The following is a 27,233-nucleotide window of genomic DNA, read 5'->3' on the forward strand; positions in this document are numbered from 1 at the left end:
TATCAAAACAATCAACTAATTTTTTTTGCAAATGAAATTATTAAATTAATATTGTAGGTGGAAAACATGAAACACTGTTAAAAAAATTGAAACATAAATTATATATATTTAAAAAAAGTATCGATCCTTTTTATAAAAAGTATGGACACTTTCAACATATTATAATAAAATAGGTAAATTTGCAATATAACCGGTATAAATATACCGGTTTTATGCGCGAATAGGTCTACAACCTATATCGACACTTTTTAATATTGTGTCGGTACTTTATGTCCATATTGGAAGAAAAATGTGTCGATACGATTTAAAAAAGTGTCGACATTTACACATCGGAACCCATAATTATAATGTAATAGATAATTTTGTAATATAACCGGTATAAATATACCGGTTTTATGCGCGAATAGGTCTACAACCTATATCGACACTTTTTAATATTGTGTCGGTACTTTATGTCCATATTGGAAGAAAAATGTGTCGATACGATTTAAAAAAGTGTCGACATTTACACATCGGAACCCATAATTATAATATAATAGATAATTTTGTAATATAACCGGTATAAATATACCGGTTTTATGCACGAATAGGTCTACAACCTATATCGACACTTTTTAATATTGTGTCGGTACTTTATGTCCATATTGGAAGAAAAATGTGTCGATACGATTTAAAAAAGTGTCGACATTTACACATCGGAACCCATAATTATAATGTAATAGATAATTTTGTAATATAACCGGTATAAATATACCGGTTTTATGCGCGAATAGGTCTACAACCTATATCGACACTTTTTAATATTGTGTCGGTACTTTATGTCCATATTGGAAGAAAAATGTGTCGATACGATTTAAAAAAGTATCGACATTTACACATCGGAACCCAGATTTATAATGTAATAGATAATTTTGTAATATAACCGGTATAAATATACCGGTTTTATGCGCGAATAGGTCTACAACCTATCTCGACACTTTATAATATTGTGTCGGTACTTTATGTCCATATTGGAAGAAAAATGTGTCGATACGATTTAAAAAAGTGTCGACATTTACACATCGGAACCCAGATTTATAATGTAATAGATAATTTTGTAATATAACCGGTATAAATATACCGGTTTTATGCGCGAATAGGTCTACAACCTATCTCGACACTTTATAATATTGTGTCGGTACTTTATGTCCATATTGGAAGAAAAATGTGTCGATACGATTTAAAAAAGTATCGACATTTACACATCGGAACCCAGATTTATAATGTAATAGATAATTTTGTAATATAACCGGTATAAATATACCGGTTTTATGCGCGAATAGGTCTACAACCTATATCGACACTTTTTAATATTGTGTCGGTACTTTATGTCCATATTGGAAGAAAAATGTGTCGATACCATTTAAAAAAGTGTCGGTAATTTTAAGTAACGCGGTTTTTCTTCCTTCATTCAAAATATTTATATGTACATACAATAGGAGTCATGTTGATACTTACGATATATTATATGGAGATCGTTGTCATTCCATTCCGTCTTCGAAAAAATCAGTTGATGTAGGCTGTGTGCTTGTACTCAAACTAAGCTTGACTTGAGGACATGTTAGTTTGTTATGCCCCTCACCGTTGCAGTACCCACATCGCCTAATTTTCTTCTCGACCTTGTTCTTCGGCACTTCTTTTCGCTTGCGTTGTTTTCGTTGAGGGTCACGAACATTGTTTACTACAATGCTCTGGTTGACTGAATGATTCAAACCAAACGAGTTTTCTAATTCTTCTATTAGTTTTTTCATCTCATCTCTTGCGGTTTTGAAAGACTCGTCTGTCTTTGATGCAATGTAGCATAACCTACTTGACGTTGAACGTAGAGCAGCGAACCTTGCCATTTGCATCACTTCTTGAAACACATTCAAATCAACATAGCTGGGTGCAGAAGCCTTTGCATCATTAGTCCACCTACTTTGAATCAAAGTCCCGGGCAAATATGTGTAGTCCAATTGCTTCAAAATGTGAAGTTGATGGCGACACGGAAGTCCAACGGTCTCGAATTTTTTGCAGGAGCAAATTAGAGTTTTCGTACGAGAATCAAAACTAATTTCAAATTTCCTATTTTTTTCTGCGTACTTTGACAAAATATAATGTTGACATTCATCTGATAAGGACTTAATCTCTGCCTCAATCCGGTACAATGTCTCCCGTATAAGTTCATCTTGGAACACACGAAAAGATTCGCGGGTAAAAATCGCAGCGGCATGGCTTTCAAGGTCGACCAATTTTGTGATCTGGAAGGGCTTCGTATGGGAACTTAAGTAATCCGCTTTCAACTCGTTCATACGCATTCTACTAATTCCATCTTCAATTGCACGAACAACATCTAAATATGTCTTCTTGTGTTTCAGTGCAATAGCTAGTGAAGCATTCATAGACTCGCACCTTTGTGTTGAGCGAATATTGGCAAAGAAATGACCGGTTAGATATGCTTGTGCCCATAAGTGTCGTGTATTTCCCTTCTCAATCACCCATGGATGCTTTTGGACGTTGAATTCTGAAACAATCGAACGCCATTGAATATCAAATTCCTTGGTTGTCCACCAGGAAGCCATGCATTTTGAGAATGCTGCTGTAAACTTTGGGTCACCAATGTTAGCTTGTGCATTGCGAGAAAGATGCCAAGAACATAATCTGTGCTTAGCATAAGGGATAACAGATTTGATAGCCCTCTGCATTGCCCTATCCCCATCGGTTACAACAGAAATAGGTGATTTATTCATCATGGCTTCTAAAAAATTCTGTAGCACCCACTCGAAAGATTGAGACGTCTCGTCAGCGATTATGGCAGTGGCAAACACAATTGTGTTATGGTGATGATTGACACCAACAATAGGCATAATTGGTCGACCATACAAATTATCTTTGTACGTTGTGTCGAACGCAATTACATCACCGAAGCATGTGTAATCCGATCTCGATGTAGAATCCGACCAAATAAGATTATACAATGCCCCCGATTCGTCTACCGAGTATGTCATAAAAAACCCGGGATCATCATGTTTCTTATAATCAAAGTAGGCAATAAGCGCATTCACATCCCCATCGACGATTTCCTTTGCTTTACCTCTTTGAAGTGCATTGTAGAGGTCTTTATGTGTAAATCCAACATTATGATAGCCCCCTGCCTGCTGCGTTAAATAGTTCATTACTTGTGACGTGCCAACACCGACCTCTTTCAATGTTGTTGCCTCATCGATATCAGCCTTACTTACAGCTCTATTAGAACGCATAAATGGTGTCATAGCAGATGTGCACAATGCATGATTATGTTTCTGATCAGACTTACTTATAACCCACTGATCGTTTGTATTTGTTGCTGTAACTACGACTCTAGCCTTACATCATGTTCTTGTGACTGGCGTATGAGCACGTTGACGATCAACAGTATTGACTTTTGATACTCGAAACCCTTCTTTGGAACAACAAAATTCTTGTGTCTTCACATTCCCTTCCACGTCAAGCCGTGTTGTTCCCTTACGTGCACTAAACCCATGTTCCCGTGCGAATCCCTTGTAAAAGTGCCAAGCTTGATCACGTGAACAGAAGAGCTGACCAACCAATCTGTCAGATTCATCAACATTATGTACTTCATGGCATTCCTCGGTTGGCTTAACATTGTCTACATCAGTATTATCCATGGCAAAAATTTTGTTGTGCAAGTTCAGTGCTCCAGGAGTTGATGGAGATGTAAACAAAGGTTCATTTTGAATATGTTTCTGTCGTGCTGCTTTCAATAGGATGTGGCATTGGTAGTGGTAGTTAAAGGGTGGGTACAACATTAAATTCGCAGTACATATTTAGGTATGTACAATAACTACAAGTATATTATCATTAAATTTAGGTATGTACAATAACTACATATTTAGGTATGTTTGTTAACTACATATTTAGGTATATACATCTTTTGAGTGAGTTTTAAGATATTAATTTAGTAATTATAGGCGTCTAATGATTTATTTTTTACGTTACGATATATATTATTATTATTAAATTAAAAATTCTAAATAATATTTTATAAAATATCAAAACAATCAAATAATTTTTTGTGTAAATGAAATTATTAAATTAATATTGTAGGTGGAAAACATGAAACACTGTTAAAAAAATTGAAACATAAATTACATAACTTTTAAAAAAAGTATCGATCATTTTTATAAAAAGTATGGACACTTTCAATATAATAGGTAAACATATGATGTAATAGGTAGCCCTTATATAATGTAATAGGTATCGTTTATATAATGTAATAGGTAGTGGTTATATTGTAAAATGTCTATCCTTTTTATAAAAGTGTCCATACTTTTTTCTTCTTCTTCTTCTTCCATATTTCAACTTTTCCGGCACTCCAGAACTATCATGAATTTTCTTTAACATATATCAAAACTTGACTACTTGAACAAGTCAAGTTCTCTTTAATTCTATTTTCTTTACCCTTCAAAAATGTCTTATTGAATAATATTTATAAACCCACTGAATGGCCGTTGGTTAAAGAAAATGTTGTTATCCCATTGAATAACATTTATGAACCCACTGAATGACCTCGGTGGTCAAATTGATGATTAATTTCAGGTTAGTTTTGAGTAATTGTATAATTTTTTTTTTAATTTGAGCAGTTGTTTAGTGAAATTGTACATGTTGTCATGTATATACATATTTATTTATTTTGATTTATTTTTGGGGAGGAGGGTGGACAAACAAAGGATAATATTTAAGCTAATAGCAAGCAAATAATTCTAGAAACCACAAAAATAAAATCCTAAAATTTATTAGAAAAGTATACATTTCGCTCTTTGCGATCTTGAATATGGGGTGAACAATCTTCTCTTTCATCTCGTCGTAAATTCCATCGTAATCAAACCTGAAAGATCTTCCTCTAAAGTTTTCTTATGTTTTTCCTCTACCTTCGAAAAAAAGCAGGTAAATTCGCATTAAGTTTGTTTTTTTTTTAAAAAAACCTCGAAAGAAAGAGGAATAAAAGAAATCAATGTGAATCATACTTCCTTGAAAGCTTTTTCTTGTAAGCTTGGCGGTAAAACTACATAAATGGTCATTTAACTTTTAAGATTATTGTATTTTGTTCACCCAACTTTTAAAACATATAATACAGTCACCGAATTTTTACTTCGTTTTCAGTAAGATCCCTTACATTATCTATCGTTAATTTATCTGACATAGCACATTACTATTACTTTTTAGCTTAATAAAATAATCATTTTAACCCATTTAAGCACCCTAAACAATAATCCTGCATTTTGATCAACACCATGTTTATAATGTAAAATTACAACTTGTAAATAATATTATTGAATCAAACACACTGATCTTATATTAGAATCTAATATTACACCCTACTTTTATCCTTCCTTGAATAAACCTATGTAGAGGTAAATTTGGCTGTGGGAATTGATTGAGCTCAAGTTGAGATGGCAAAGGAAGACCATGGCCACCGCCAAACGTAGCAATGCGGCAGGGTCAGGAGAAGAGGAAATGGACAAAGAATACAGATACAAATCTATATCTAACATCTACATTTTCACTTAAAACTTATGTTAACCGTTTTCAAACATATATTTGGACATTGATATCAGATGCCAACTTCCGTATACATGATTGATATCATAACAGTGGCTTCTCTTGGCATGGTGAATTCATGATCAACATGGGTTCCGACAGTAAAGTAATTTCATGATCAACATGGGTTCTGACAGCAAAGTAATTTCCCAAAAACTTGAGTCTAGAATTTGCAACATCGTAAATAATTATAACACATCATAAATCCGTTGTCGGAGAGAGGAAGCATATCATTGCTCCTTTGCCCTCTTGCGTGCCAGAAAACGTTCTCTAGCTGCTGCAACTGAATCTTCACCTCTTTTATGATGGTTGCTTTTTGGTCCATCAACAGACGGTTGTTTCTCTGAAGTGTTCTCCTGTATTGTAGTGTCTGGAAGTATATCTTTGGTTATTGGCTTCGAATCTCGAGACTCAAATATTTCTCTAGAACCTGTTTCATCTCGAGTCTGGTCAGTCATAGCAGAAGACTCGGGAGCAGTTGGTTCAGGCAACGGCTGATCTCTATTGGATGCATCTTTCTCGCTCTCCTTCTCAAGTTTCCCTAATTCAAGCTTTCTTGATTTTGATTCATTTGCCCCAAACGCAACATTTTTACCAAGGTTGAAGTAAAAATCACTCAAGTCACTCTTCTTGGTAACCTTTAAAACAAAAAAAAAATGGTCATCAACCAGATAAATTACAACAGAATTGGAAATTTAAGAGTTAAAGTAAACCAATCACATACAGACAGGAAACAGAAAGAAAATTGGGGAATTAAATACCGAAAACGAACACCCTATTTATTCCCACTTAACAAATAAACTTTAAATGTAGATTATGTATCCCAAATTCATTTTCTTGCATTTAGCTAATTCTAATAACATGTAAATTTATAATCCCATAAATGATAAGCAACCCAACTGATAGATACACGTGAACAGTCTTTTTTCAATATGAACTTATAACATTAATGCTATCTGCACTTATGTTTTTTCAATATAATTCACTTTCAAACAATCCTTCAAAATTTCCAGTCCCAGCAGATAAAAACAAAATCAATTTGTTTATTTGGGACACTCGAATCAACATATTTAGATTAACAACAGCATGCTAACCACCCTAGGAATCAATAGCAATTCATTCGATCATAAATGTTGTAACATACAATAAAAGTAAAAACCAAACCCATAAACAAAGAAGTGGAAAGCAAACAACAGAAAAAGCTACACTTACATCCTCTTTCTCCTCTCGAAGTTGTCGTAGGCGTTCTTCCTCCATCCATTTTGCCTGCTCAGCAAGCTTTTTCTTGTAGGCACTAGTCACAAACTTATCCTTGTCTGAGTAAAGGTGATCCTCTTTACTTCTCTCTTTCACAAGCTTCCTCTCGTATACTATCTCCTGTTCCCATTTCCGTTGCTCCGCTTTTTTCATTAAGTTATGAATATATTTTGGCTGCTCAAAACAGTCAACATTATCACCAGTCAAATTGATGATTAATTCCAGGTTAGTTTTGAGTAATTGTAGAATATCTTTTTTTAGATTTGAGCAGTTGTTAAGTGAAATTGTACCTGCTGCAATGTACATACAGATTTATTTATTTCGATTTTTTTGTTTGGGGGGAGGGCGGACAAACAAAGGGGAATAATTAAACTAATAGCAAGTAAATAATCCTAGAAACCACAAAAAGAAAACCCTAAAATTTATTAGAAAAGTATACCTTTCTCTCTTCGCGATCTTGAAGACGGGGGCGAACAACCTTCTCTTTCATCTCGTCGTAAACTCCATCGTAATCAAACACTGAAGGATCTTCCTCTAAAGCTTTCTTATGTTGCTCCTCTACCTTCGAAAAAAAAAGGTAAATTCCAATTAAGTTATTTTTTAAAAAAAAATCCTCGAAAGAAAGGAGAATAAAGGAAATCAATGTTAAACTTACTTCCTTGAGAGCTTTGTTTTTGTGAGCTTGGCGGGAAATCTCTCTCTCCACGTCATCATCGTCGTCTTTTTGGAAGCCGTGAGGAGGAGGTAATGGTGGTCTTGTCGCCGTCTTTTTCTGTTGGAACAGCGGAACCCTCAGCTGTAAACCGTACTTCTTCATCTTTACTGGAAAAAAAATTATATATTTATCTCATATTTGTTTATCAGTATCTAACAGTGAATGAATGCATGTCTTCATATCTACACTCTACAACTCTACGGTGATACTAGAATAACAAGAGATTTCTTTATAGCTAAATGAATGACTGAAACTTGGAGGGGAAAACAAGACAAAGCATATCAAGGAATTACTCTCTCTCTGGGAGGCGGAGGCGGGGGAGAGCGGTTGCGATCGTAGAAATCGCAGTCTTGTTGTTGCTCACGCGAATCTCGGTCACGGCGTCGAGGAGGCGGCGGGGCAGGGGGAAGAGTTGGGATCGTCAGATGCTGGAAGTTGTCTGTTGTTGTTGTTATCTTACACCAAAATTAACATGTAAGCGTACATGGTGTTTCTTCTTCTTTTACCTGCATTCATGTTAAGCAGCACATGAAACAGGTTCAGGCAGCCATGTACAATAGAAAATCATAAATGATGACATTACGGATAGATGAAGGTACTACATCTATATCCACATATGATGCTTGATATATATATTGTGTCATTTTTAAACTTGGATCGAATTATAGAACTTGATGTACTTCTTCCAGATTTCCTCTAATTTTATATCTTTCTGACAATTATAGTCTCGTGATGTTACCATTATTAGACCTACATGATCTGTGCTCTACTATATAATCAATAAATCTATTTGGTTATATCAACCTACAAATAGCATCATCACCAATACTAAAAGTCGATATTTAAATCACTACACAAAACTGATGGTGGGGGATTGAGATCTATCTCTCTAGGGTTTTCTCATAGGATTTCCTCCTCACATTTTTCATCTTTTTCAGTCTGCTAGATTATTGATCATAGTTTTTTATCTAAACCAAAAGGATAAATAGTCATTAACTATTATCTATCATAATTTTTTCATCAATAATTAATCATCTTCCACCATCATTTTCCCATTAACATGATCATATAGAATCGAATTCATATAATTAATGTGCAGGCAGCAGGTTCCCTCTTGTGACAACAGATCTCAACTTTAAATGTAAAAGTAATACAACTAATAACTACAACTAATATATATATCTACATCTATATCCACATCATGAGACTATAGTTGTCCCGTCGCTCACGCGAATCTCGGTTATAATTTTTTTTTGATAAATCGCAAGTCAAACATAGAAATTCCTATTTCACTTAAATAATCTGAACCCTGTATTTCCAGGAAAAAAGAAAAACTAATCAAGAAAGTAAGCGTCGAACAATTAGAAGACCAAAAAATAAAAGGCACTTAGAGAAATCTCAAAAGAAAAAAAATGAATTTTCAATCCAATACCAAGAAAAATCGAATTCACAATCCAATGATAAACCAATAATTTCCTACATGCAATACAATGAATCAATAAAACAACACAAAAAATTGAGATAAATTATAGATCTTAAAAAATACACATCGAAGGGCAAAAATTATGGATAACTTAGGGTTTCAGAGATAAGGGACTTACAGATAGGTGTAGATCGACAAGATGATGAATCTGTGAAGAAGAAAGGATAGTTCAGAAAGACAACACCGCCACGCCAAGAGAAATCCACCAAAGAAATTGAGAGAGAGAGAGATAGATAAACAATGATTCTTTTGGATTTCTTGTTCGCCTTTTATTCTTTTGCTTTCTTGCTCATTTAAATATAGTGAACCTTCTACGTTTGCCCTTGGATTTTGTTCTTATTACGGGATTTTGCCCTTACCCTGGCCTTTTCCGATTTTGTCTAGTTTTTTTACCTTTTTTTTTTCTTCAACTCGGCTCTACTTAGCATGGGTCCCTCTCTTTGGGTTTGGTCGTGATATTCACAATGTCCGCCACGTTGATAGTCCTATTCATTTAATGGTTGAGATTTATCCATGGATAAATCTATTTCATCCTCTAGTTCACAGACCAGTTTTAAGCGGGAAAGGTCAAATCTACTCAATTAGAAAATTATTATTTTAAATTATAATTAATATTACTTTGATATTATATAAATTTTAAATATAAAATTCAAAATTATATTATTTCATGCCTTTGTAAATTTTAAATAAATAATTAAACTAATATGTTTTTATCTTTTTATACTTTGATATAATCTTTAAATAAAAGAACTAAAACATTAAAACTATATGTGTGGTAAAAACTAAAAACATTTATATGAAACTTTAATAGAATATAATTACAACCTAAGTTATAAAGTTAACCTTCAAATTTATAAATTTAATGAAAATATTAATATAAAATATTATTATTTGATATACTAATGATTATTTTTTTTTAAATTCTACAAGTAGCATTAATCATTTATTGTATGAATTTAAATAATATTTTGGTAAAATATACAAATGATCTCGATTATAGGGAGATGCTTTTGTTGAGTCATTTGATTATTAAAAATTATAAAATGATCACTCGACTATTTATATGTTTCAAACTCATCATTTCTTATTAAAAATTTCACAATTGTTTGCGTTGGACGCTAATATACTGACTAAGATATGATAAAACTATATTTAGGAACTTAACGTTTTTTTAACGGACGTTACAACCAATGCACTTAGCACCCATATTGACCGGAAAAAAAAACTAGGCACCTAAATGAGAAAAAAATGTATGGTTTAGCCAATTTTTTATATTAAGCCATTATAAAAATATGTGTTTCCTTAAGAAGTTAGATATCAGTTAAATTGTTCATATTTGTTTCCTTATATTCTTTTAGGTTATGACTTTAAGACCTAGTAAGAAAACTCACATTCTTTCTCCTAGAGTATTCATTTCCACTTTCCTCTAGGTGGGATTATGATTGAATTTAGAGATTTTTTTATAAATATTTTATTGAGTTTGTGTATTAATTAATATGGTGAGAAGACAATTATAAAGAATACTCTTTTTTAAATAATAATTAATATTATTATAATGATACTTTTATCTTTTCATATTTTTTATTAATATAAGGTGATTATAATAAGTAAATGTTTTACAAAATTTCAATAATTTAACAATAAAAACTGAAACATATTTGCAGTATCTAGTGTTTGAACAATCCCTTTAACTATTGAGGTAGTTAGAAATAACAATTCTCCTAAAGTTCGATATCATTTTTTAACATGTCATATTTAAGTTGTTCATTCTCCAAGTTTATATGTTTTTAAGATTTAACTCATGTATTTTAAATAAACTTAATATTGGATTTAATCTAACATTTAATGTTTAAACTGATAATTAAAGTGAAATAACTCGATTAATAAGATAATAATACTTTAAATTTTCAATTAAAATGTATTAAATTTAAAGACGTACATAGAATCTAAGTCATACTTTGGGATATTTAATATAAGAAAACATTATTTCAGATATTAAAAAATTTTGAGTTACGACTCATTTATACTATTAAACTTTCAATTTGTCAATTTTAACACTAAATTTAATTTTCGCTTCAATTATGTCACTCCAAATCTTTAAAAACAAAAATTTGAGCTTAACCACTCAACTAAGTTAAATTTTTTTAACAACATAATATACATATCATACAATTCAGATTATTTATAATTTATTTTTAAAAATAAATATCATTTATAATATAAATATAATATATATTAATAATATATTTTTTATATATGATTTATTATAAAATATAATTTTTAGAAAAATCCTTAAAAAATTTTAAATTCTCCCCAAACCCAAACCCTACATACCAAATTCCTAATTTTACTCATCATTGCTGCTGAATCAATGACCACTACCCATTATTTCTGTTGCCGGACTCTTACTACCAATAACTCTACTCTATCGTCATCTGAAATTGATGAACAATGTGTTAATCGATCGCTAGACATTGAATGTGAAATGTTCTAGTCGAACCATGAATGTCGATCGATTGACGGACGGATGACGAACATTGTGTACGTTAAGAGGAGGAGACTTCAGTGCGATGACAACAACGTTCTATCGAAGACCATGATGAATAAATTCAGGGATTTATGGATTAGTGTCTATGGTTTAGAGGGGTTTTTTTTGGAAATTTAAGATTTTTTTTTTGAAAATTTAAGAATTTCAGGGAGTTTTCTGATTTTTTTATTATATAGAAAAATATATTAATATATAATACATCAATATTATTTATAATATATTAGTATTATTTATAATATATTTATATTATAAATAATTTTTTAATTTTAAAACATCAATTATAAATAATATGAAATATATGATATGTATATTATGTTTGTAATAATATATTAAAAATCTTAAGTTGATTGAGTGGTTAAATTATAATTTTTATTTTCAAAAATTTTGAATTCAAATCCCAACAAATTATTAAATCTCTTAAATTAAAATAACGTAATTTTAAATCTTTCTAGACATCAAAATAATCCCACCAAAACAACATCAACAATCAAAATTTGATAATATATGAACTAATTTTCCCTTAATATAATTAAGAAAAAAATACTTATTATACGAGGACGTGTAAAAAGTAAATATTTTTTTTCTGGACCATCTCGGCTGCTCTTTGTTGCTCTCGATCCGGAGTTATCGCACAATAATTTAAGATTTTTTGCTCCATATTTGAGCTATCTAGGGTTCGTTTACCCGACCCCATGGCCGAAGTCATAAACATGACGGTAGATTCCCTAGACCGCCGCCGCGGTGGCGACCGTAAAGATAACAACAACAACAGACAACTTCCATCATCTGACGATCCCAACTCTTCTCCCCCTGCTCCGCCGCCTCCTCGACTCCGCGACCGAGATTCGCGTGAGCGACGGGACCGCGATTTCTACGATCGCAACCGCTCTCCTCCGCCTCCCAGAGAGAGAGATTACAAGCGGCGCAGTAGCATTAGCCCTCCACCTCCGCCGTTGAGTTACAGGGATAGGAGACACTCGCCTCCGCCTCGGAGGTCTCCGCCTTATAAGAGGTCTAGGCGCGAGGATGGAGGGTATGAAGGGAGGAGAGGGAGCCCTAGAGGCGGATTTGGACCCGGAGACAGGAGGTGATACTTCATTTCTTAGAGTTTTTTGTATAGTTACAACTAAAATGTATTGATTCTACTTAATTTAAGTCTATGTGTTTGAACTGTTGCTTTTTATGGTTTTAGGCGTTTTGCTGGGCTTAAGCCTTAATGTCATGAAGATATTTCTGATTTGCTTAATATTGTATTTTTCTTGGCTAATTAAAGATTGAAAGTTCGTTAGCTTAAAAATTAGGATGACACGGTTTAAATTAATAATAAGAAATTGTTTAAGTGTAAACCTGCAGAGTTTTGTTATATATACATTGTGTTTGGCCATGATAGAGTTATAGACTACTTAGAATGCAAACACTGCCAATGAATCCTAAGTGCTACTGCTTATGCTGCCAATGGATCCTATTTGTAGAGAAATTGGCTGATGGGAATAGTATTTCTGTAAGATGTCTTTTTGTTTGGGTTAAAATATTAGCATTTTTATGGTCAATGAAGCCTTGTCACTTGTCAGTGTTTGTCCTGTTTTTGAGAGTTCTTTATATAGAAAGTTCATTTGCTGGTTACATTAGTAATAATCAATTGTTTAGGTGCAAACCTTCAGAGTTTTGTAGTATATACATTTTTTGCCCATGATTGACTATTTAGAATGCAAACACTGCTAATGAATCCTAAATTCCTAATTGCTACTTTTTATGCTGCCAATGGATCCTATGTTATAGAGAGATTCGCTGATGGGAATAGTATCTATATAAGATGTTTTTCTTGTTAGGGTTAACATATTAACATTTGTATGGTCAATGAAAGCCTTGTCAGTGTTTGTTCTGTTTTTGAGAGTTCTTTATATTGAAAGTTCGTTAGCTGGTTACATTAATAATAATCAATTGTCTAGAAGCAAACCTTCAGAGTTTTGTAATATATACATTGTTTGGCCATGATTGACTATTGAGAATGCAAACACTGCTAATGAATCCCGATTGCTACCGCTTATGCTGCCAATGGATCCTTTTTATAGAGAGATTGGCTGATGGGATTAGTATCTCTGTAAGATGTTTTTTTGTTAGGGTAACCGTATTAACATTTTTATGGTCAATGAAAGCCTCGTAAGTGTTTGTTCTGTTTTTTTAGAGTTCTTTATATTGAAAGTTCGTTAGCTTAAAAATTGGGATGACATGGGTTACATTAATAATAATCAATTGTTTAGGTGCAAACCTACAGAGTTTTGTAATACATACATTATTTGGCCATGATTGACTATTTAGAATGCAAACACTGCTAATGAATCCTAATTGCTATCGTTTATGCTGCCAATGGATCCTATTTATAGAGAGATTGGCTGATGGGATTAGTATTTCTGTATGATGTTTTTTTTGTTAGGGTTAACATATTAACATTTTTATGGTCAATGAGAGCCTCGTAAGTGTTTGTTCTGTTTTTTGAGAGTTCTGTATATTTATTTAAGTCTTGATTTCATTTCTTTCTTGGTAATGCTCACATATTATTTAGATCCCTTGTTTATCATGTGAATGATTCACTCATATTTTCTGATTATTGAAGGCTACATTGTTTTCACAAAATACTGGACTGCCTGTGAATATCTATCACTGACCTTTTGTTTTCTGGAATCATTTCATGTTACCTGTGGAATGGATCATCCATTCTGTTCTCATTTTTCTTTCTATCCAGTGTAACTTCTATTGATTTGTTATTTTGACTGTTGAGCCTGGAGATCTGTTTATGTTAATGTTACTCATGTAATTCTTTCAAAAATGATTTGTTATTTTCACTTGGCAGTTTTATTTATATTCTGATTTTTGCTCATGCTGTAAAACACTTTTGATGGTGTAGGTTTGGGTATGATTATGGTGGTGGATATGATCGTGAGATGATGGGCAGGCCTGGTTACCTTGATGATAGGCCTCATGGTCGGTTTGGTCGCTCTTCTGGTGGTTATCAAGGTGGTCTTTTCAAACTTGCTTAAATACTTTAAAACTTCATCCAACTTCTATTTTTTCATTGGCATAATCTTGAAGCACTTTTATTTTGACCTTTTTATTTGCCTTCCTTTTGCCACTCAGTTTGGTTCGAAGTATCTTACATTATCGAGTTTCCGGAATGACATTTCCTTGTTTGTTTTTGCAACATTACCTAATGGTGGTAATGTAAGATTAGCAGTAGTAAACGCTATTTGGGAATATGGGTAGTGTCATTACCTCCCATTTCTTAGGTAATGTAATATTCTTGAGGGAATGTTACATTTTGGACAATTTTGTCTCTAAAATTTATAGTTTTGTCAACTTAATCCTTCAAAATTAGACCCATTCATGGGTCAGGTGTATAATTTAAATAAATTGAAAATATTTATTTAAGTTTAAGTATAAAGTTATTTTTTATTTTTTAAATTAAAAATTTGGGCAGATGAGTTGGGTCCAAGCCCGCACTTTGATTTTTTTAAAATCAGACCTTGGCCCAATCCAGCTCATGGGAACCTCTATTTCAAATAAAAAATTATTTTGGTAAATATATTAATTATATTTATAATGTGCATTTGTTTTTAAATGTTATTTAATATATTTAATTATATTAATAATGTAAAATTAGATAGAGTCCAACTGAAATAGTTCTATGAACTTTCATGCCAATATCTTCTAATCTAATATAAAAGGTTAATCTTTTTTTTAAAAATCTATCGAAAGATAATTTAGTAAAAATGTATTCATACTTAATTTGGTAATGTAACATCTGTAATATGTCAAGTAATCCTGTATTTCGGTAATCCTATTTCCAGACGTAAGCTTACATTTTGGTAGTCTTATTCCCAAAGGAAAGCTTAGATTTTGGCAACCAAATGCCCCCTTATTGTTCCCATAATTTAAAAGGCACATTATAGATATAGACCCATATTCAATTTTTATATTAGTTATTAATCTAAAATCTTGGATTACCATGTTTAATGTTATTTATATAAATAATTTACTTTTTCCAATATCTTGTTTTTGTAGCTTACAAACTCTGGTTAGGAATTGCTCATCTTTTGTGATATAATTATGATAGTTGGAGGTTAACAATGGGTTGGCACTTAGGTTTCCTATTTTGCCTGCTTTATATAGTAATGTCACTTGGAAAGTAGATGATGTAATTTCAGGCATCTATGAAATGATGCATAATTGCAGTTAATCTTAATCATGACACTACGAGGAGTGGGCATATTCCTTCTAAGATTCCATAAAGTGATGATGCATGTATAACACGGCAGGAGCAAACTTACTTATCCAACTTTCAATTTATGATTTTTATTTTAGTCTCCAAATAATATTGCTTTTGCAGATTGGGATTCTGGCTGTGGTAGATATGGTGATGCTTCTTATTCAGGGAGTGCTCAAAGGTTAACTACCATTTTGTTCTGGGCTCTTGTTTTAAATATGGTTTGAATATTTTTCATTTCATAGAATCGTTGATATCATTCAAGTCCTCTTTTATTTGAGAAGGACTTTGAAGTTGTTCAAATTATTTTATTTTGGATCTTCATTTCTCATTCAGTGGTATGACATGACAAGTAAAATTTTCAGAGAAGGATTGATGACATACAAGCAATTCATTCAAGATCTTGAGGATGATATACTACCAGCTGAAGCTGAGCACAGGTGCAACTGTCGAACAATGTTGTCAATTTTTTTTGTGTACGGTATCCGTGGCTTAAATCAATCAGATGTTTAGTAAATGTGTCTTTATTACTGTATAGGTACCAAGAATACAAATTGGAGTATATATCTACCCAAAAACGAGCTTTTTTTGATGCCCACAAGGATGAGGAATGGTACTTCCCATTGTTTAGTTGATTCCTGCCTCTGTATTCACAAATTTCTTATTGAACTTGCTTATGTTTGTAGGTTGAGAGACAAATACCATCCAACAAACTTGGTCAATGTTATTGAAAGGTTAGCTGTACTTCTATATTTCGTGATGTTTCAGTTCATGAATTTGTTTCCAAGTTGATTGACACATCCTGCATTTTCTAGCATGGTGTTATTGATGGATACAGTGTTTTCTATCTTGCTTTCTTTTGGATTCTTTCCTGAATTTCATATTTTTTGGCATGTGTTTTTCAGGAGGAATGAGCTTGCACGCAAAGTTGCGAAGGATTTCTTGCTTGACCTGCAGAGTGGAACATTGGACTTGTAAGATCAGCATACTGTGATTGCTTATGTTATGTGCATATTCAACTTTTTCCCTGCATAATATTATCCAGCTGCTCTCAATAATTTATGTTCTTAATGCAGAACTCCTGGTGTGAATGCTTTTTCATCAAATAAATCAGGACAGACCAGTGAACCTAATTCTGAAGATGAAACTGACACCGGTGGCAAAAGGAAGCGGCATGGTAGGGGACCTACTAAAGAAACTGATCTTTCTCAGGCTCCAAAGGCTCATCCGGTCAGTTCTGATCCCAGAAGAATTCTGATCGACATTGGACAAGCACAGGGCCTTGTACGTAAACTGGATTCTGAAAAAGGAATCGAGGGAAATTTTTTAAGTGGGCCGGACAATGACAAAATAAGTAGAGATAAATCTCATGGTAGTTTGGCAGGCCAAGTGATTATTGTACGTGGCTTTACTTCTGTAAAAGGCCTGGAAGGTGTTGAGCTTCTTGATACTCTTATAACTTACTTGTGGCGTGTCCATGGTGTGGATTACTATGGAATGGTTGAAACAAGTGAAGCTAAGGGTCTTAGGCATGTGAGAGCTGAGGGAAAGAGTTCTGATGTTACTAGTAATGGGTCTGAGTGGGAAAAGAAACTTGACTCACACTGGCAAGAGAGATTTAGGGGTCAAGATCCTTTGGAGGTAATGACTGCTAAAGACAAAATAGATGCTGCTGCTGTTGAAACTTTGGATCCTTTTGTCCGGAAGATAAGGGATGAAAAGTATGGTTGGAAGTATGGCTGTGGTGCTAAGGGCTGCACAAAGCTATTTCATGCTGCAGAATTTGTGCACAAGCATCTTAAACTCAAACATCCAGAACTTGTGATTGAGCAAACGTCTAATGTGCGTGAAGAGCTCTATTTCCAGAACTACATGAAGTAAGTGAGGTCTTACATGCAGCATATTATTTTATTCACGATTTGAAGAATACATAAGATATTCATTGTTGCCATTCACAGTGATCCAGATGCGCCTGGTGGGACACCTGTTATGCAACAACCTTTACTGGTATGCTATGAGTGGTGTTGTTTTGATGTTATGATTGTTCAGATAACCTCACTTGCCCCCTTTTTGCTATTGTTTTTTCTTGCAGAAGGACAAGCCTCAGAGACGTCAATTAATGGAAAATCGTTTGAAAGATGAACGTGGTTCACGTAGAGAACGTGACAATCGAGCAAGTGGTAGTGACAGATTTGATAGGTCTGAAAACCCTCAATCAAGTGATTTTCCATCTAACAATGATGGGCCTGATGGAGGGAGCAATGATGATCCTATGTTCGATGCTTTTGGTGGACAAGGGATGCATGTTGCAGCCCCATTTTCTTCAGATATTGCACCTCCGCCAGTATTTATGCCTGTTCCTGGTGCCGGGTAAGTTTTGTTCTGTTCTTCAGAGTGGCAGTTAGCTTATTATTACGTTATAACTTATGTGTGTGATTGCAGTCCACTGGGGCCTTTTGTTCCAGCTCCACCTGAACTCGCAATGCAAGTGTTTAGAGAGCGAGGTGGTGGTGGTCCTTTTGAAGGCAATAGTAGAAGTGGACGTGCTGGACCTAATTTAAGTGGACCAGCCCCCTTTCTTTTGCCTCCTGGCTTCCGACAAGATCCTCGGCATTTACGAAGGTAAGTTTGCTTGAGCACTGCTCCCATACCATTGGAAAGTTGCAGCTATTTTACCTGTTGAGAAATTATCTTGACTAAAATTTATGATCTGATAAATTCAGAAATTGTGTTTTAACTGTATATAGTGTTGGGATGTATGCTGTTATTCCAATGGGTGTTTTTCAAAATTAGGTGGGAAACTGCCTATCTATAAATCACAAGGTGGCTCTTAAGTGATGCTTTTGATTAACAATTCCTTTCTTTTCGACGTCTATACTCACTTTAAGATTTGGTTTCTTTGTCATAAAAATAAATTACAATCTCCATGGCTTCCTTATGGTTTGGGTAGATATATGTTTATTTATTTGGATGTTGAATAAATTTTGCCTCACCTCAGATGTATGCTAGTCTCAACTGAGATATCACTGTGTTTTTTACACTTCATTATTTGTAAGATGAAGATTGCCTTTAGTTACAGTCAGTTTAGTGAAGTTTTCACTGTTTTATTTGATGCAGTTATCAAGACCTTGATGCACCCGAGGATGAAGTCACGGTTATAGACTACCGTAGTTTGTAGTTATAAGCAATGAAATGAACCAAAATGCATCCGACGGAATCAGAATGCTGTTTCATCAGAACTCCGATTCTCTGAGCAGAGAAGCATTGACCTTGTACTATAGCTGCACTTCTTGCGAGCAAGAGTAGTCTGAGTCATTTGTGTGTAAGTCTTTTATATTTCTCGATCCACATAACCTATTTGAAAAGATAGATGATTATGGAGATACAAATATTTGTTTTCTGTAAAATGGATTTTTCTGTTTTGAAGTGAATAAGTTTTCTTGGATAGAAGCTTATTTGTTTGGTCCGTATTAGAAGAAGGTGAGCCTTTTGTTGACCCTTTAGCTGTTCAACTTTGCTGTTCATACCAAAATATAAGATAAATGCTTAATCAAGCTTCTGAATGCAACTTCCCAAGCTGATATATTCCCCCAGCGGCGCAAAATGATTAAAAAAGCTAATCGTTACAGTACCGATTGAAGTCAGTGAATCAGAGGGAAAAAAACCAAGGCTAAACATTATGAATGAGTACCTTTTTTTACATGTATGTTATACAACGTACACAAAGAGGAGGAACCAATTGCAGAGAAGGCAAAAAAATCGTTCAATACGCCCCCGTCTTCATCATCGTCATAGTCTAACTGATGGAAGATGGCATACCGTCAACATACAGACTTGTCACCCCCAACTTGTTATTTGCTATGCTTCTTTGATGAAGGCTCTGCTTGTGGTTCACTCTGGAGAAAGTCAAGTTTATGATAAATGAAAAAACAATCAAGGTATAATGCATCAAGTTTTTATGAAATGGATTGAGTAATAGGAGGAATGGCCATGTGAAACAAACATTTCTTTACGCGTGGTTAACTGCAATATGTAAAAGAAGAGGATACTTACAACATTCAAAAGCTGCTCCCGGATGTATGCCATTGATCTCAACATTGCTCCTAATGTATCCCTGGATACCTGGAATTTAACCTCCGACTCTCCTGTACTAGTTTCGGTGTCTTGAAGCTGGAACCGAATATGAAATAATGAAAAGTTCTTGTAAGCAAAGCTGTTCAAATGGTACTAAAAAACACAGATATCTGACCATAATTCTGTTCTTAATCCGACCTTATAAGCAAATTGTCAGCAAGTTCTAAAATACTTAAAAATAAAAATATCATTAGATTTAATTTGCTCAAATATCTGACCATTATGGCTTGATTATGGATTTACACACCTTCAAATTGATTACAGCAACTCTGTTAGCGGAGGTAGAAAGCTGTTCACTAATATATGCCATGGACCTCAACATGGGTTCTAAAGTAACGCTTGAAAGCTGAAATTTAACCTCCATTTCAGCTGATGGACTCTTGCTATAATCTTGCAACTGTATCGATTATATATATCAGATACGAGTAAGAAAAAGGCTCGACATAAGTAAAAAATAAACAGTAATGAATTATATAGCCATGGACCTCATAATTGCATACATAAGCTTAACAGTTTTAAAGAGTTCCATGTACTTCAGCAATTAATTCTGAGGTTATATTAACGTTTAATGCGACTACGCTGCGACTTGGGATTTTACGCAGTCACGGGCTGTTAAAGTTTTACCACACGTATACCTTTAAATTAATGACTGCCAACCTACTTCCAAGGGTTGAATTTTTGTTTTCCATTACCCAAGTCATTGACTTCAAACAAGGAAGAATTGGCTGCATTGAAGAAACCCATAAATATGTATCAAGTCAGTATCCTGTTCTTCAATTCAAAAGCAAAGGATGAATGAAATGAATTTTAAAAAATAAAGAATTACTTATTGTACCATGTTATCAGGATTACTATCATCTCGATGAAGGGAAACAGGTGCCATGCATGGCAGATTCAAATCAGAGACAGATTGAGCTGGAGTATCAGTGTCATCGAGATTGAAATGCCGCATAATTTCATCTTGCTGTGGCCATAGCAAAGGGGCTGCATCTGGAGCTGATGTTGAGCTCTTCTTCACATCACAGGCAACTCCACTGGCCAGTGAGTCAGGAGGTGCAAGTTTTGCAACATTTTTCTTTGCAACGGAAACCTTCTTCCCACCTTCCTTAAGAGCACCCATTGCAATATTATAAGTCTCAGGTACTATAGCCCCGTCTTCTGCATATTTGATTGCTTCTCAACATAAATTATTATACCGTGATGTCAACAAATCTTGACCGTGCAAGTCAGCACCACGTTCATCTGTTCCAACCCCAGGCTTTGCATTTTGTGTCCATCGTTTCAGGATGTAATGTGGTGGTAATGTAAGTACATTTGTAACGGTGAAGACCGTTAAAACATGTCTACAAAGTACGCCAGCATACTCAAACATCTGACAACTACAATTAGCTCTTATTTCAGGGTAGTTTAATGTAACTATGTACACTTTATTTTCATCCTCATACTTTGCAACTCTGAATGTGCTGATAGCTCCATCACCTTCAATTCTATTAGCAGTGTAAACAAAAGTTTCAACTAGTTCTTCTTGAAATTTTGTGAAAATTTTCCTTGTATACAGATCTGCAGCCTGCTTCTCCATAGGTGACGGTGTCTGAGGGACTGGTGTGGTGCATATTGTGTTAAAATCAGCTTCTATCTCCTTTTCAAACCAGTTCTCTAGTGCTAGTTCATACTTAAGAACATAGGTAATATGGTATGTTGATTCACATATCCATCAAAAAATGAGTGATCAAATCCATGATTGGGAGTTATTGCCGCAAAAAAGGAATCCCGAAAATATACAGGCACCCACTGAGCTCTGGCATTATATAATGAATGAAGCCAATCATGTGCCCCAAGATTATACTTTTCAATAATCAAACTCCAAGATAATTCAAACTCCTCAATAGTTTCAGTCAAATTTATGCAATTATACAGTTCCACCTGAAAATTAGGATGCACATGAAAAATATGTGCCAACTTCTCTGAACCTTCTCTTAAAACACTCCGCTTATTAATACAGAGCCGAACACCTGGAAACACCTGAGACACTGCTGTCTGTATGGTTCTGTCTTGATCAGTGACTAAAGAGACAGATTGATGATTGTTCATCGCTGTAAGAAATGTCTTGAGAAGCCAAACAAAAGAAGCTTCAGAGTCATCAAATATTAATGCACAACCAAACAAGATTGTCTGACCATGATGATTCAACCCTGTAAATGGAGCAAATGGCACCCTATACTGATTTACTCTGTAACTAGTGTCCAGTTTCACAGCATCACCGAAATGCATGAAGGCTGTCCTTGACCTTGCATCAGCCCAAAACACATTAACCCTGCAATTATCATCATCCAGCTGTATTGCATAAAAACGAGGGTTCTCAGCCTGCATTTTCTTGAAATAATCTAGTAGATTTTGAGCATCCCTCCCCAGTGTTCTCTTTCTGTTAACCAGCCTAAGTGCATAACTTGGAGTCCCAATGTTCTTACCTGAGCGATTTGCTTCTGCTGGAGTTCTACTGACGTCATGATTGTTTGCATCCGTGGAGAGACGGTTTCCATCCATTGAAACATACATCACACCACTTGGTACAACTCCAACTCCAATTCCTTGGAAACTATCAACCGTGGTCTTTGCAGCACCGGCAAAGTGCCTGCGGGGACGAAGGTAATGCACTTTGCCAGGACTCATCACTGAATGGCATTGCAGCTTTCAAACTCTATCCTAAGCATGGCATTGCAGCTTTCAGTCTCCTTTTCAAACTCTCTCTGTCACAAACAAATTCCCTGGCAACTATTGTCCCATCAGTTTTATACTGTGAAGAAAAATGACCGGCTTTGGAGCTAAATCCCATACGTCTGGCATATTCATCATAGTAAGCTCCAGCAGCATCTTCGGAATTAAATTCCATACCCACATATGGCTCAGAAATCCCATCTTCTTCTTGAGCTAAGGAATTCTCGAGATGATTTGCTTCTCCACCTTCAGTGGGATCAGCATCTCCGTCATCCGACATTCCACGATGGCTCAAGCCCTCTTCTGAATGAATCACATGGACATCCATACTAATCCAGCATTTAATATTATAAAAATCAAAGTGCTTTACTTCGTGAGCAAATTATGTCTTGGCACCTAGCATGTTCTAATCTTTTTTTAAACAATCTTCATCCCTTTTCTGTCAGAATTAGAAAATAAGAAGCAATTCAGCATCAAAAGCCAGCGCTCCCACAAGCAAACACAACACAAATCCAAAAAATAAACAATTAATGCAAAATACTAAACTGAAACTCGTAATGAGTAACAGCTAGCTAATCAACAAAAAGGTATAAACTCATCTTTCAAATAGTTTAAAGGCCCAAAAGATATCGTTCAAAAATTGTTCTGCGCGTAACTACGCATACAAAGGAAGACAAACGTTCATATGAAATGCAAGAGAACAAAGAATTGGTTTTTTTAATGTATTCTTCACGTATAAATAGCAGCAACGAAGCCAATCAAATGCTGAAAACCGATACTCCCTAGATTAAACATAGAGGCAAAACTAAAGAAAACACATCACTCAGAATCATCTGGAAAGACAAAAAACCACGTTGAAGAAAAGCAGAAGTTGATCGAATTCATGAATTTTTCATGGATAACTTAAAAGGAAAGTGAAAACAGTTAGCAGTACCTGAAAATGCAAATCTCGAGACCATTGAAGGACAAAATTGTGGGTTGGAAAGGAGAGGAAAGTTTAACTTTTTTAGGGGAAAAAATGAATCTCTGAAGGTTTGGGAGTAAAAATATTTTCTTCTTTTTTACTTTTTCCCGCTGAGAAAGTAAGAACCCCTACACTCTGGCTTGTTTAAACATTTCAAATTTACAAAGAGAACAAACAAGCCCGTTATTTTCGATCCGATAGCTATCTTTTCGCACCATCCTACACGGTTCTTTTAAGGTGCAAATGGTTATTTAAAAGGGTATTCTCTGAACTATACCAATCAACACTTAATTATTGTCTCTTTCACTTTAATTATCGATATTTTAATTTTATCAATCAAATCATTTAATTATTTAATTGTATCTAATCAAACTACTTGTTAAAATTTAACTGAAGTATTGACGTAGTAGTTAACAAAATTGATATAATTATATATTTAATTATCAATACTTATATATTTTATCAATTTGGTCCTAATTTAAATTTAATTTAATGTATTAACCCTTCAATCAGGATGTGAAACGTGGTAACACATGATCATGACATGTGTTGTTAGTAACACATGATCATGTGTCATGATTGAATGATTAATTTATTGAATTAAATTTAAATTATGATCAAATTGATATAATGTATAAGTATTGAAGACTAAATGTATAATTATAATAATTTTATTGACTACCACGTTAGTACTTCCGTTAAATGTTAACAATAAGTGACTTGATTAGATACAATTTAATATTTAGATGGTCTGATTGACAAAATTGAAATATCGATGGTTAAAGTGAAAGGAGACAATAGTTAAATGATCATTGGTATAGTTAGGGTAAACTATCAGATTGATCACTTACTTTCATATTTCTATGCTTTTATTCAACAAACTGAAAATTATCACATTTTGATCACTTATATTACTGATTTATTATTTTTGATCACTTATGTTATCGATTATTATATTTTGATCACTAAGTCATTATCTCTTATTAGTTTGATACATGTTAATAAAAATAATTAAGTTTTACTTTGACTTCTAAACTTTAGATGCAATACTACTTTAACCGTTGAATATTAGATAAAATATTATTTTATACATAAATATTTTGTGTCTTTGTAGGTAACGACTCTATTACATCCTCAACGGCTCCTAACGACAAATAATTATAGAGAAGATATAAAAATAAGTTCAAAAGGTCTTAACAATAAGAAGAAACATTTTACCAACATCAAAGAGAGTACGCCTTCAAGCTCCATTAAGTATTAATGTTTAACTAAAATTTAATGATCAATTACTAAAATTAATTTTTATATTATTAAAATTCTTTATATATTTTTACAAATACAATAATATCTACGTCATGTATTTTTATTTTATTTTGGGTTGGATCGAAGAAACAGACTATCACGTTTAGCCCAAAACACAATTATATATTAGTGAGATTTTAGGGCTTCTTATTGCGTATGGTGAAACTGAGCCATCTGTTGCTGCCGCTGTCACTGCCCCCTTCTCGTCGAAGACCTCCCATCGTGCGTCGACAATGGTTGCCTCCAAGAAGACCGTAAAATCCCTACACTTTTTCCTCTCTTTTTTCTTCTGAATTTTCTGAAACCATGTTGTTAACTGAATTTTATATCGTTGATGGTGCAGAAGAAGACCCATGAGAGCATTAACAACAGATTGGCTCTCGTTATGAAGAGTGGGAAATACACTTTGGGTTACAAAACTGTCCTCAAATCCCTTAGAAGCTCCAAAGGTATTTATTTATTTTTCTGCCATTTCTGAAATGTTGAGCTATATGATTGTTTATTTGAATATCTCGCACTTTTAGTTCTTTTGTTATATGAAAAATGATGGGGTTATTTTCTTGTTTTGGATGGTTAACTAAAAGTGAGTGATCTCATTTTGGCTAAAAACAGTGTTTAACTTGAACAATGGCATTGTAGATTTTGTTTGAAATTTGAATTTTCTGTTTATGATTCAGCTTCTGGAAGAAATTTATTCTTATTTTTCTTTTATGCTTTGTAGGTAAGTTGATTATCATTGCCAACAACTGCCCTCCTCTTAGGAAGTCGGAGATCGAGTATTATGCTATGTTGTGCAAGGTTGGAGTTCACCATTACAACGGAAGTATGTCCCTTAACCTATTGCACTCTTGTTAATTACTTAGTAATTTTGATTGTTTTTCATATCAAGATAATTGATATCCATTTTGTGCTCAGTTCACATATTATGGTTAGATTTGTTCATGTTCGTTCACCTCCCTTTCCCTTTTGATTATTTAGTTTCAATAAGATTTTTTCTAGTGCTGCTTATGGAAATGGTAGAAGGAACCATATCTGTTTGTCACTCAAAGCCCATGATTAGTTGATTCCACCCCCTTGATTCTTTTGTTTCGTTGGTGTTGGGGACTCGGTCTTTGTTTTTATTTAATGTTGTTTCTTGATGAGAACCAACTGTTATTTTAGTTTTCATGTGTAAATTCTGGTGCTGGTTTGTTTCGACATATGATGGCTTTGTTGTTTTTGACGATTATTCCGTTAAAAACGCGGGTGTTCTGCTTTTGCAGACAACGTAGATTTGGGCACTGCGTGTGGCAAATATTTCAGAGTGTGCTGCCTTAGCATTATTGATCCTGGTAAATGTTAATGTGCTGAAAACATGTTGGATTTACATATTCCTCTTATCTATATACCGGATCTGATCATGGTAATATTGTTTTCTTTTTCAGGTGACTCTGATATCATTAAGAGCATGCCTGGAGATCACTAAGTTACTGGGGATAGCATATCTTAATAGGTTTTGTTTTGATTTAGTTGCTTCAAATTAATTGATAGTTTGAAACCTTGGTGTTGGAGAGAACTTCACTCTGAAATTCATAACTTATGTTGTTGCTATCTGCTTGTTTGGCCGCTGTTCTGGAGATTTCGAGTCAATTTTTCGGCATTGCCTACATTTTAAAGGACCCCTGCAATTGTTTTGGCATTGCCTACATTTTGCTGTTGTAGATTTCTCAAATTGCTGTTGTAGCAGAGATAATTTTGCTTGCTAGGAGACGCAAATTTCACATGTTGGCATGGATCTTAACCCTCATTTTTCATGATCATGAAGGTAAGCTCATGGACAGAATGTTTGTGGGTGGGGTAGTCATATTTTGACTATACTTACTGTTTTTTATACATCCTTAATCTAAGGTAAGCTCAGTTTGACATTACTTTAGATTGATCTAAAACTTAAATGTTTAGTATTATTGTCAAAAGTGTTTTTAAAGGGATAAAATGTCTACGTTAGACATTATTTTTGAAAATATTAGTAATAAGTAGTGACATGAATAAACATAAATAGATAATTTTGTTCAAAAGTGTTCTTTAAAAAATCAAGATTATAATTTGACTTTTGAAAAATAATTTTCAATTCAATTTGGAAATTACTTTTAATTTGTTTTTCATTACTTTTTAGAGTTTTTTGTTTTCAAAAATACTTTTAAAAAACATGACAAAGTTTGTTTGGATTTGTTCATACATAAGTTTTAATTTTTTTAT

At 33.9% G+C, this 27,233-nt stretch overlaps 3 protein-coding genes and 2 pseudogenes across 4 annotated transcripts; 2 read left to right on the plus strand and 3 right to left on the minus strand.

Annotated features, from left to right (window-relative positions):
- The window catches only part of LOC120150549, a 69,287-nt pseudogene extending 59,954 nt beyond the window's left edge, over positions 1-9,333 (minus strand).
- LOC120150583 (nuclear speckle splicing regulatory protein 1-like) lies at positions 5,850-7,693 on the minus strand. Its single transcript, XM_039163240.1, has 4 exons — positions 7,532-7,693; positions 7,316-7,438; positions 6,832-7,050; positions 5,850-6,257 (listed from the first exon to the last, which is right to left on the minus strand). Exons 1-4 carry the CDS (start codon positions 7,691-7,693, stop codon positions 5,850-5,852), a joined length of 912 nt encoding a protein of 303 aa, XP_039019171.1.
- Positions 9,334-12,220: 2,887 nt separating the features above from the next.
- LOC120150479 (serrate RNA effector molecule-like) lies at positions 12,221-19,221 on the plus strand. Of its 2 annotated transcripts, none has more exons than XM_039163166.1 (12): positions 12,221-12,709; positions 14,528-14,637; positions 16,007-16,064; positions 16,237-16,323; positions 16,422-16,496; positions 16,570-16,617; positions 16,789-16,857; positions 16,960-17,760; positions 17,842-17,890; positions 17,976-18,253; positions 18,326-18,505; positions 19,001-19,221. In XM_039163166.1, exons 1-12 carry the CDS (start codon positions 12,315-12,317, stop codon positions 19,059-19,061), a joined length of 2,211 nt encoding a protein of 736 aa, XP_039019097.1. In that variant the 5' UTR covers positions 12,221-12,314; the 3' UTR covers positions 19,062-19,221. The 2 variants fall into 2 exon arrangements, with proteins under 2 accessions (XP_039019097.1, XP_039019098.1); XM_039163167.1 differs by having other exon boundaries at positions 16,249-16,323.
- Positions 19,222-19,734: 513 nt separating this feature from the next.
- LOC120150584 lies at positions 19,735-23,060 on the minus strand (annotated as a pseudogene).
- Positions 23,061-25,162: 2,102 nt separating this feature from the next.
- On the plus strand, positions 25,163-26,665 carry LOC120150266 (60S ribosomal protein L30-like). The gene is made up of 5 exons (XM_039162957.1): positions 25,163-25,252; positions 25,342-25,447; positions 25,720-25,821; positions 26,261-26,329; positions 26,423-26,665. The coding sequence occupies exons 1-5, from the start codon at positions 25,232-25,234 to the stop codon at positions 26,461-26,463; spliced, it is 339 nt and encodes a 112-aa protein (XP_039018888.1). The 5' UTR covers positions 25,163-25,231; the 3' UTR covers positions 26,464-26,665.
- The last annotated feature ends 568 nt before the right edge of the window (positions 26,666-27,233 follow it).

Source organism: Hibiscus syriacus, unplaced genomic scaffold, assembly GCF_006381635.1.
Source record: "Hibiscus syriacus cultivar Baekdansim isolate YM2019G1 unplaced genomic scaffold, ASM638163v2 tig00111022_pilon, whole genome shotgun sequence".
Classification (NCBI taxonomy): Eukaryota; Viridiplantae; Streptophyta; class Magnoliopsida; order Malvales; family Malvaceae; genus Hibiscus; species Hibiscus syriacus.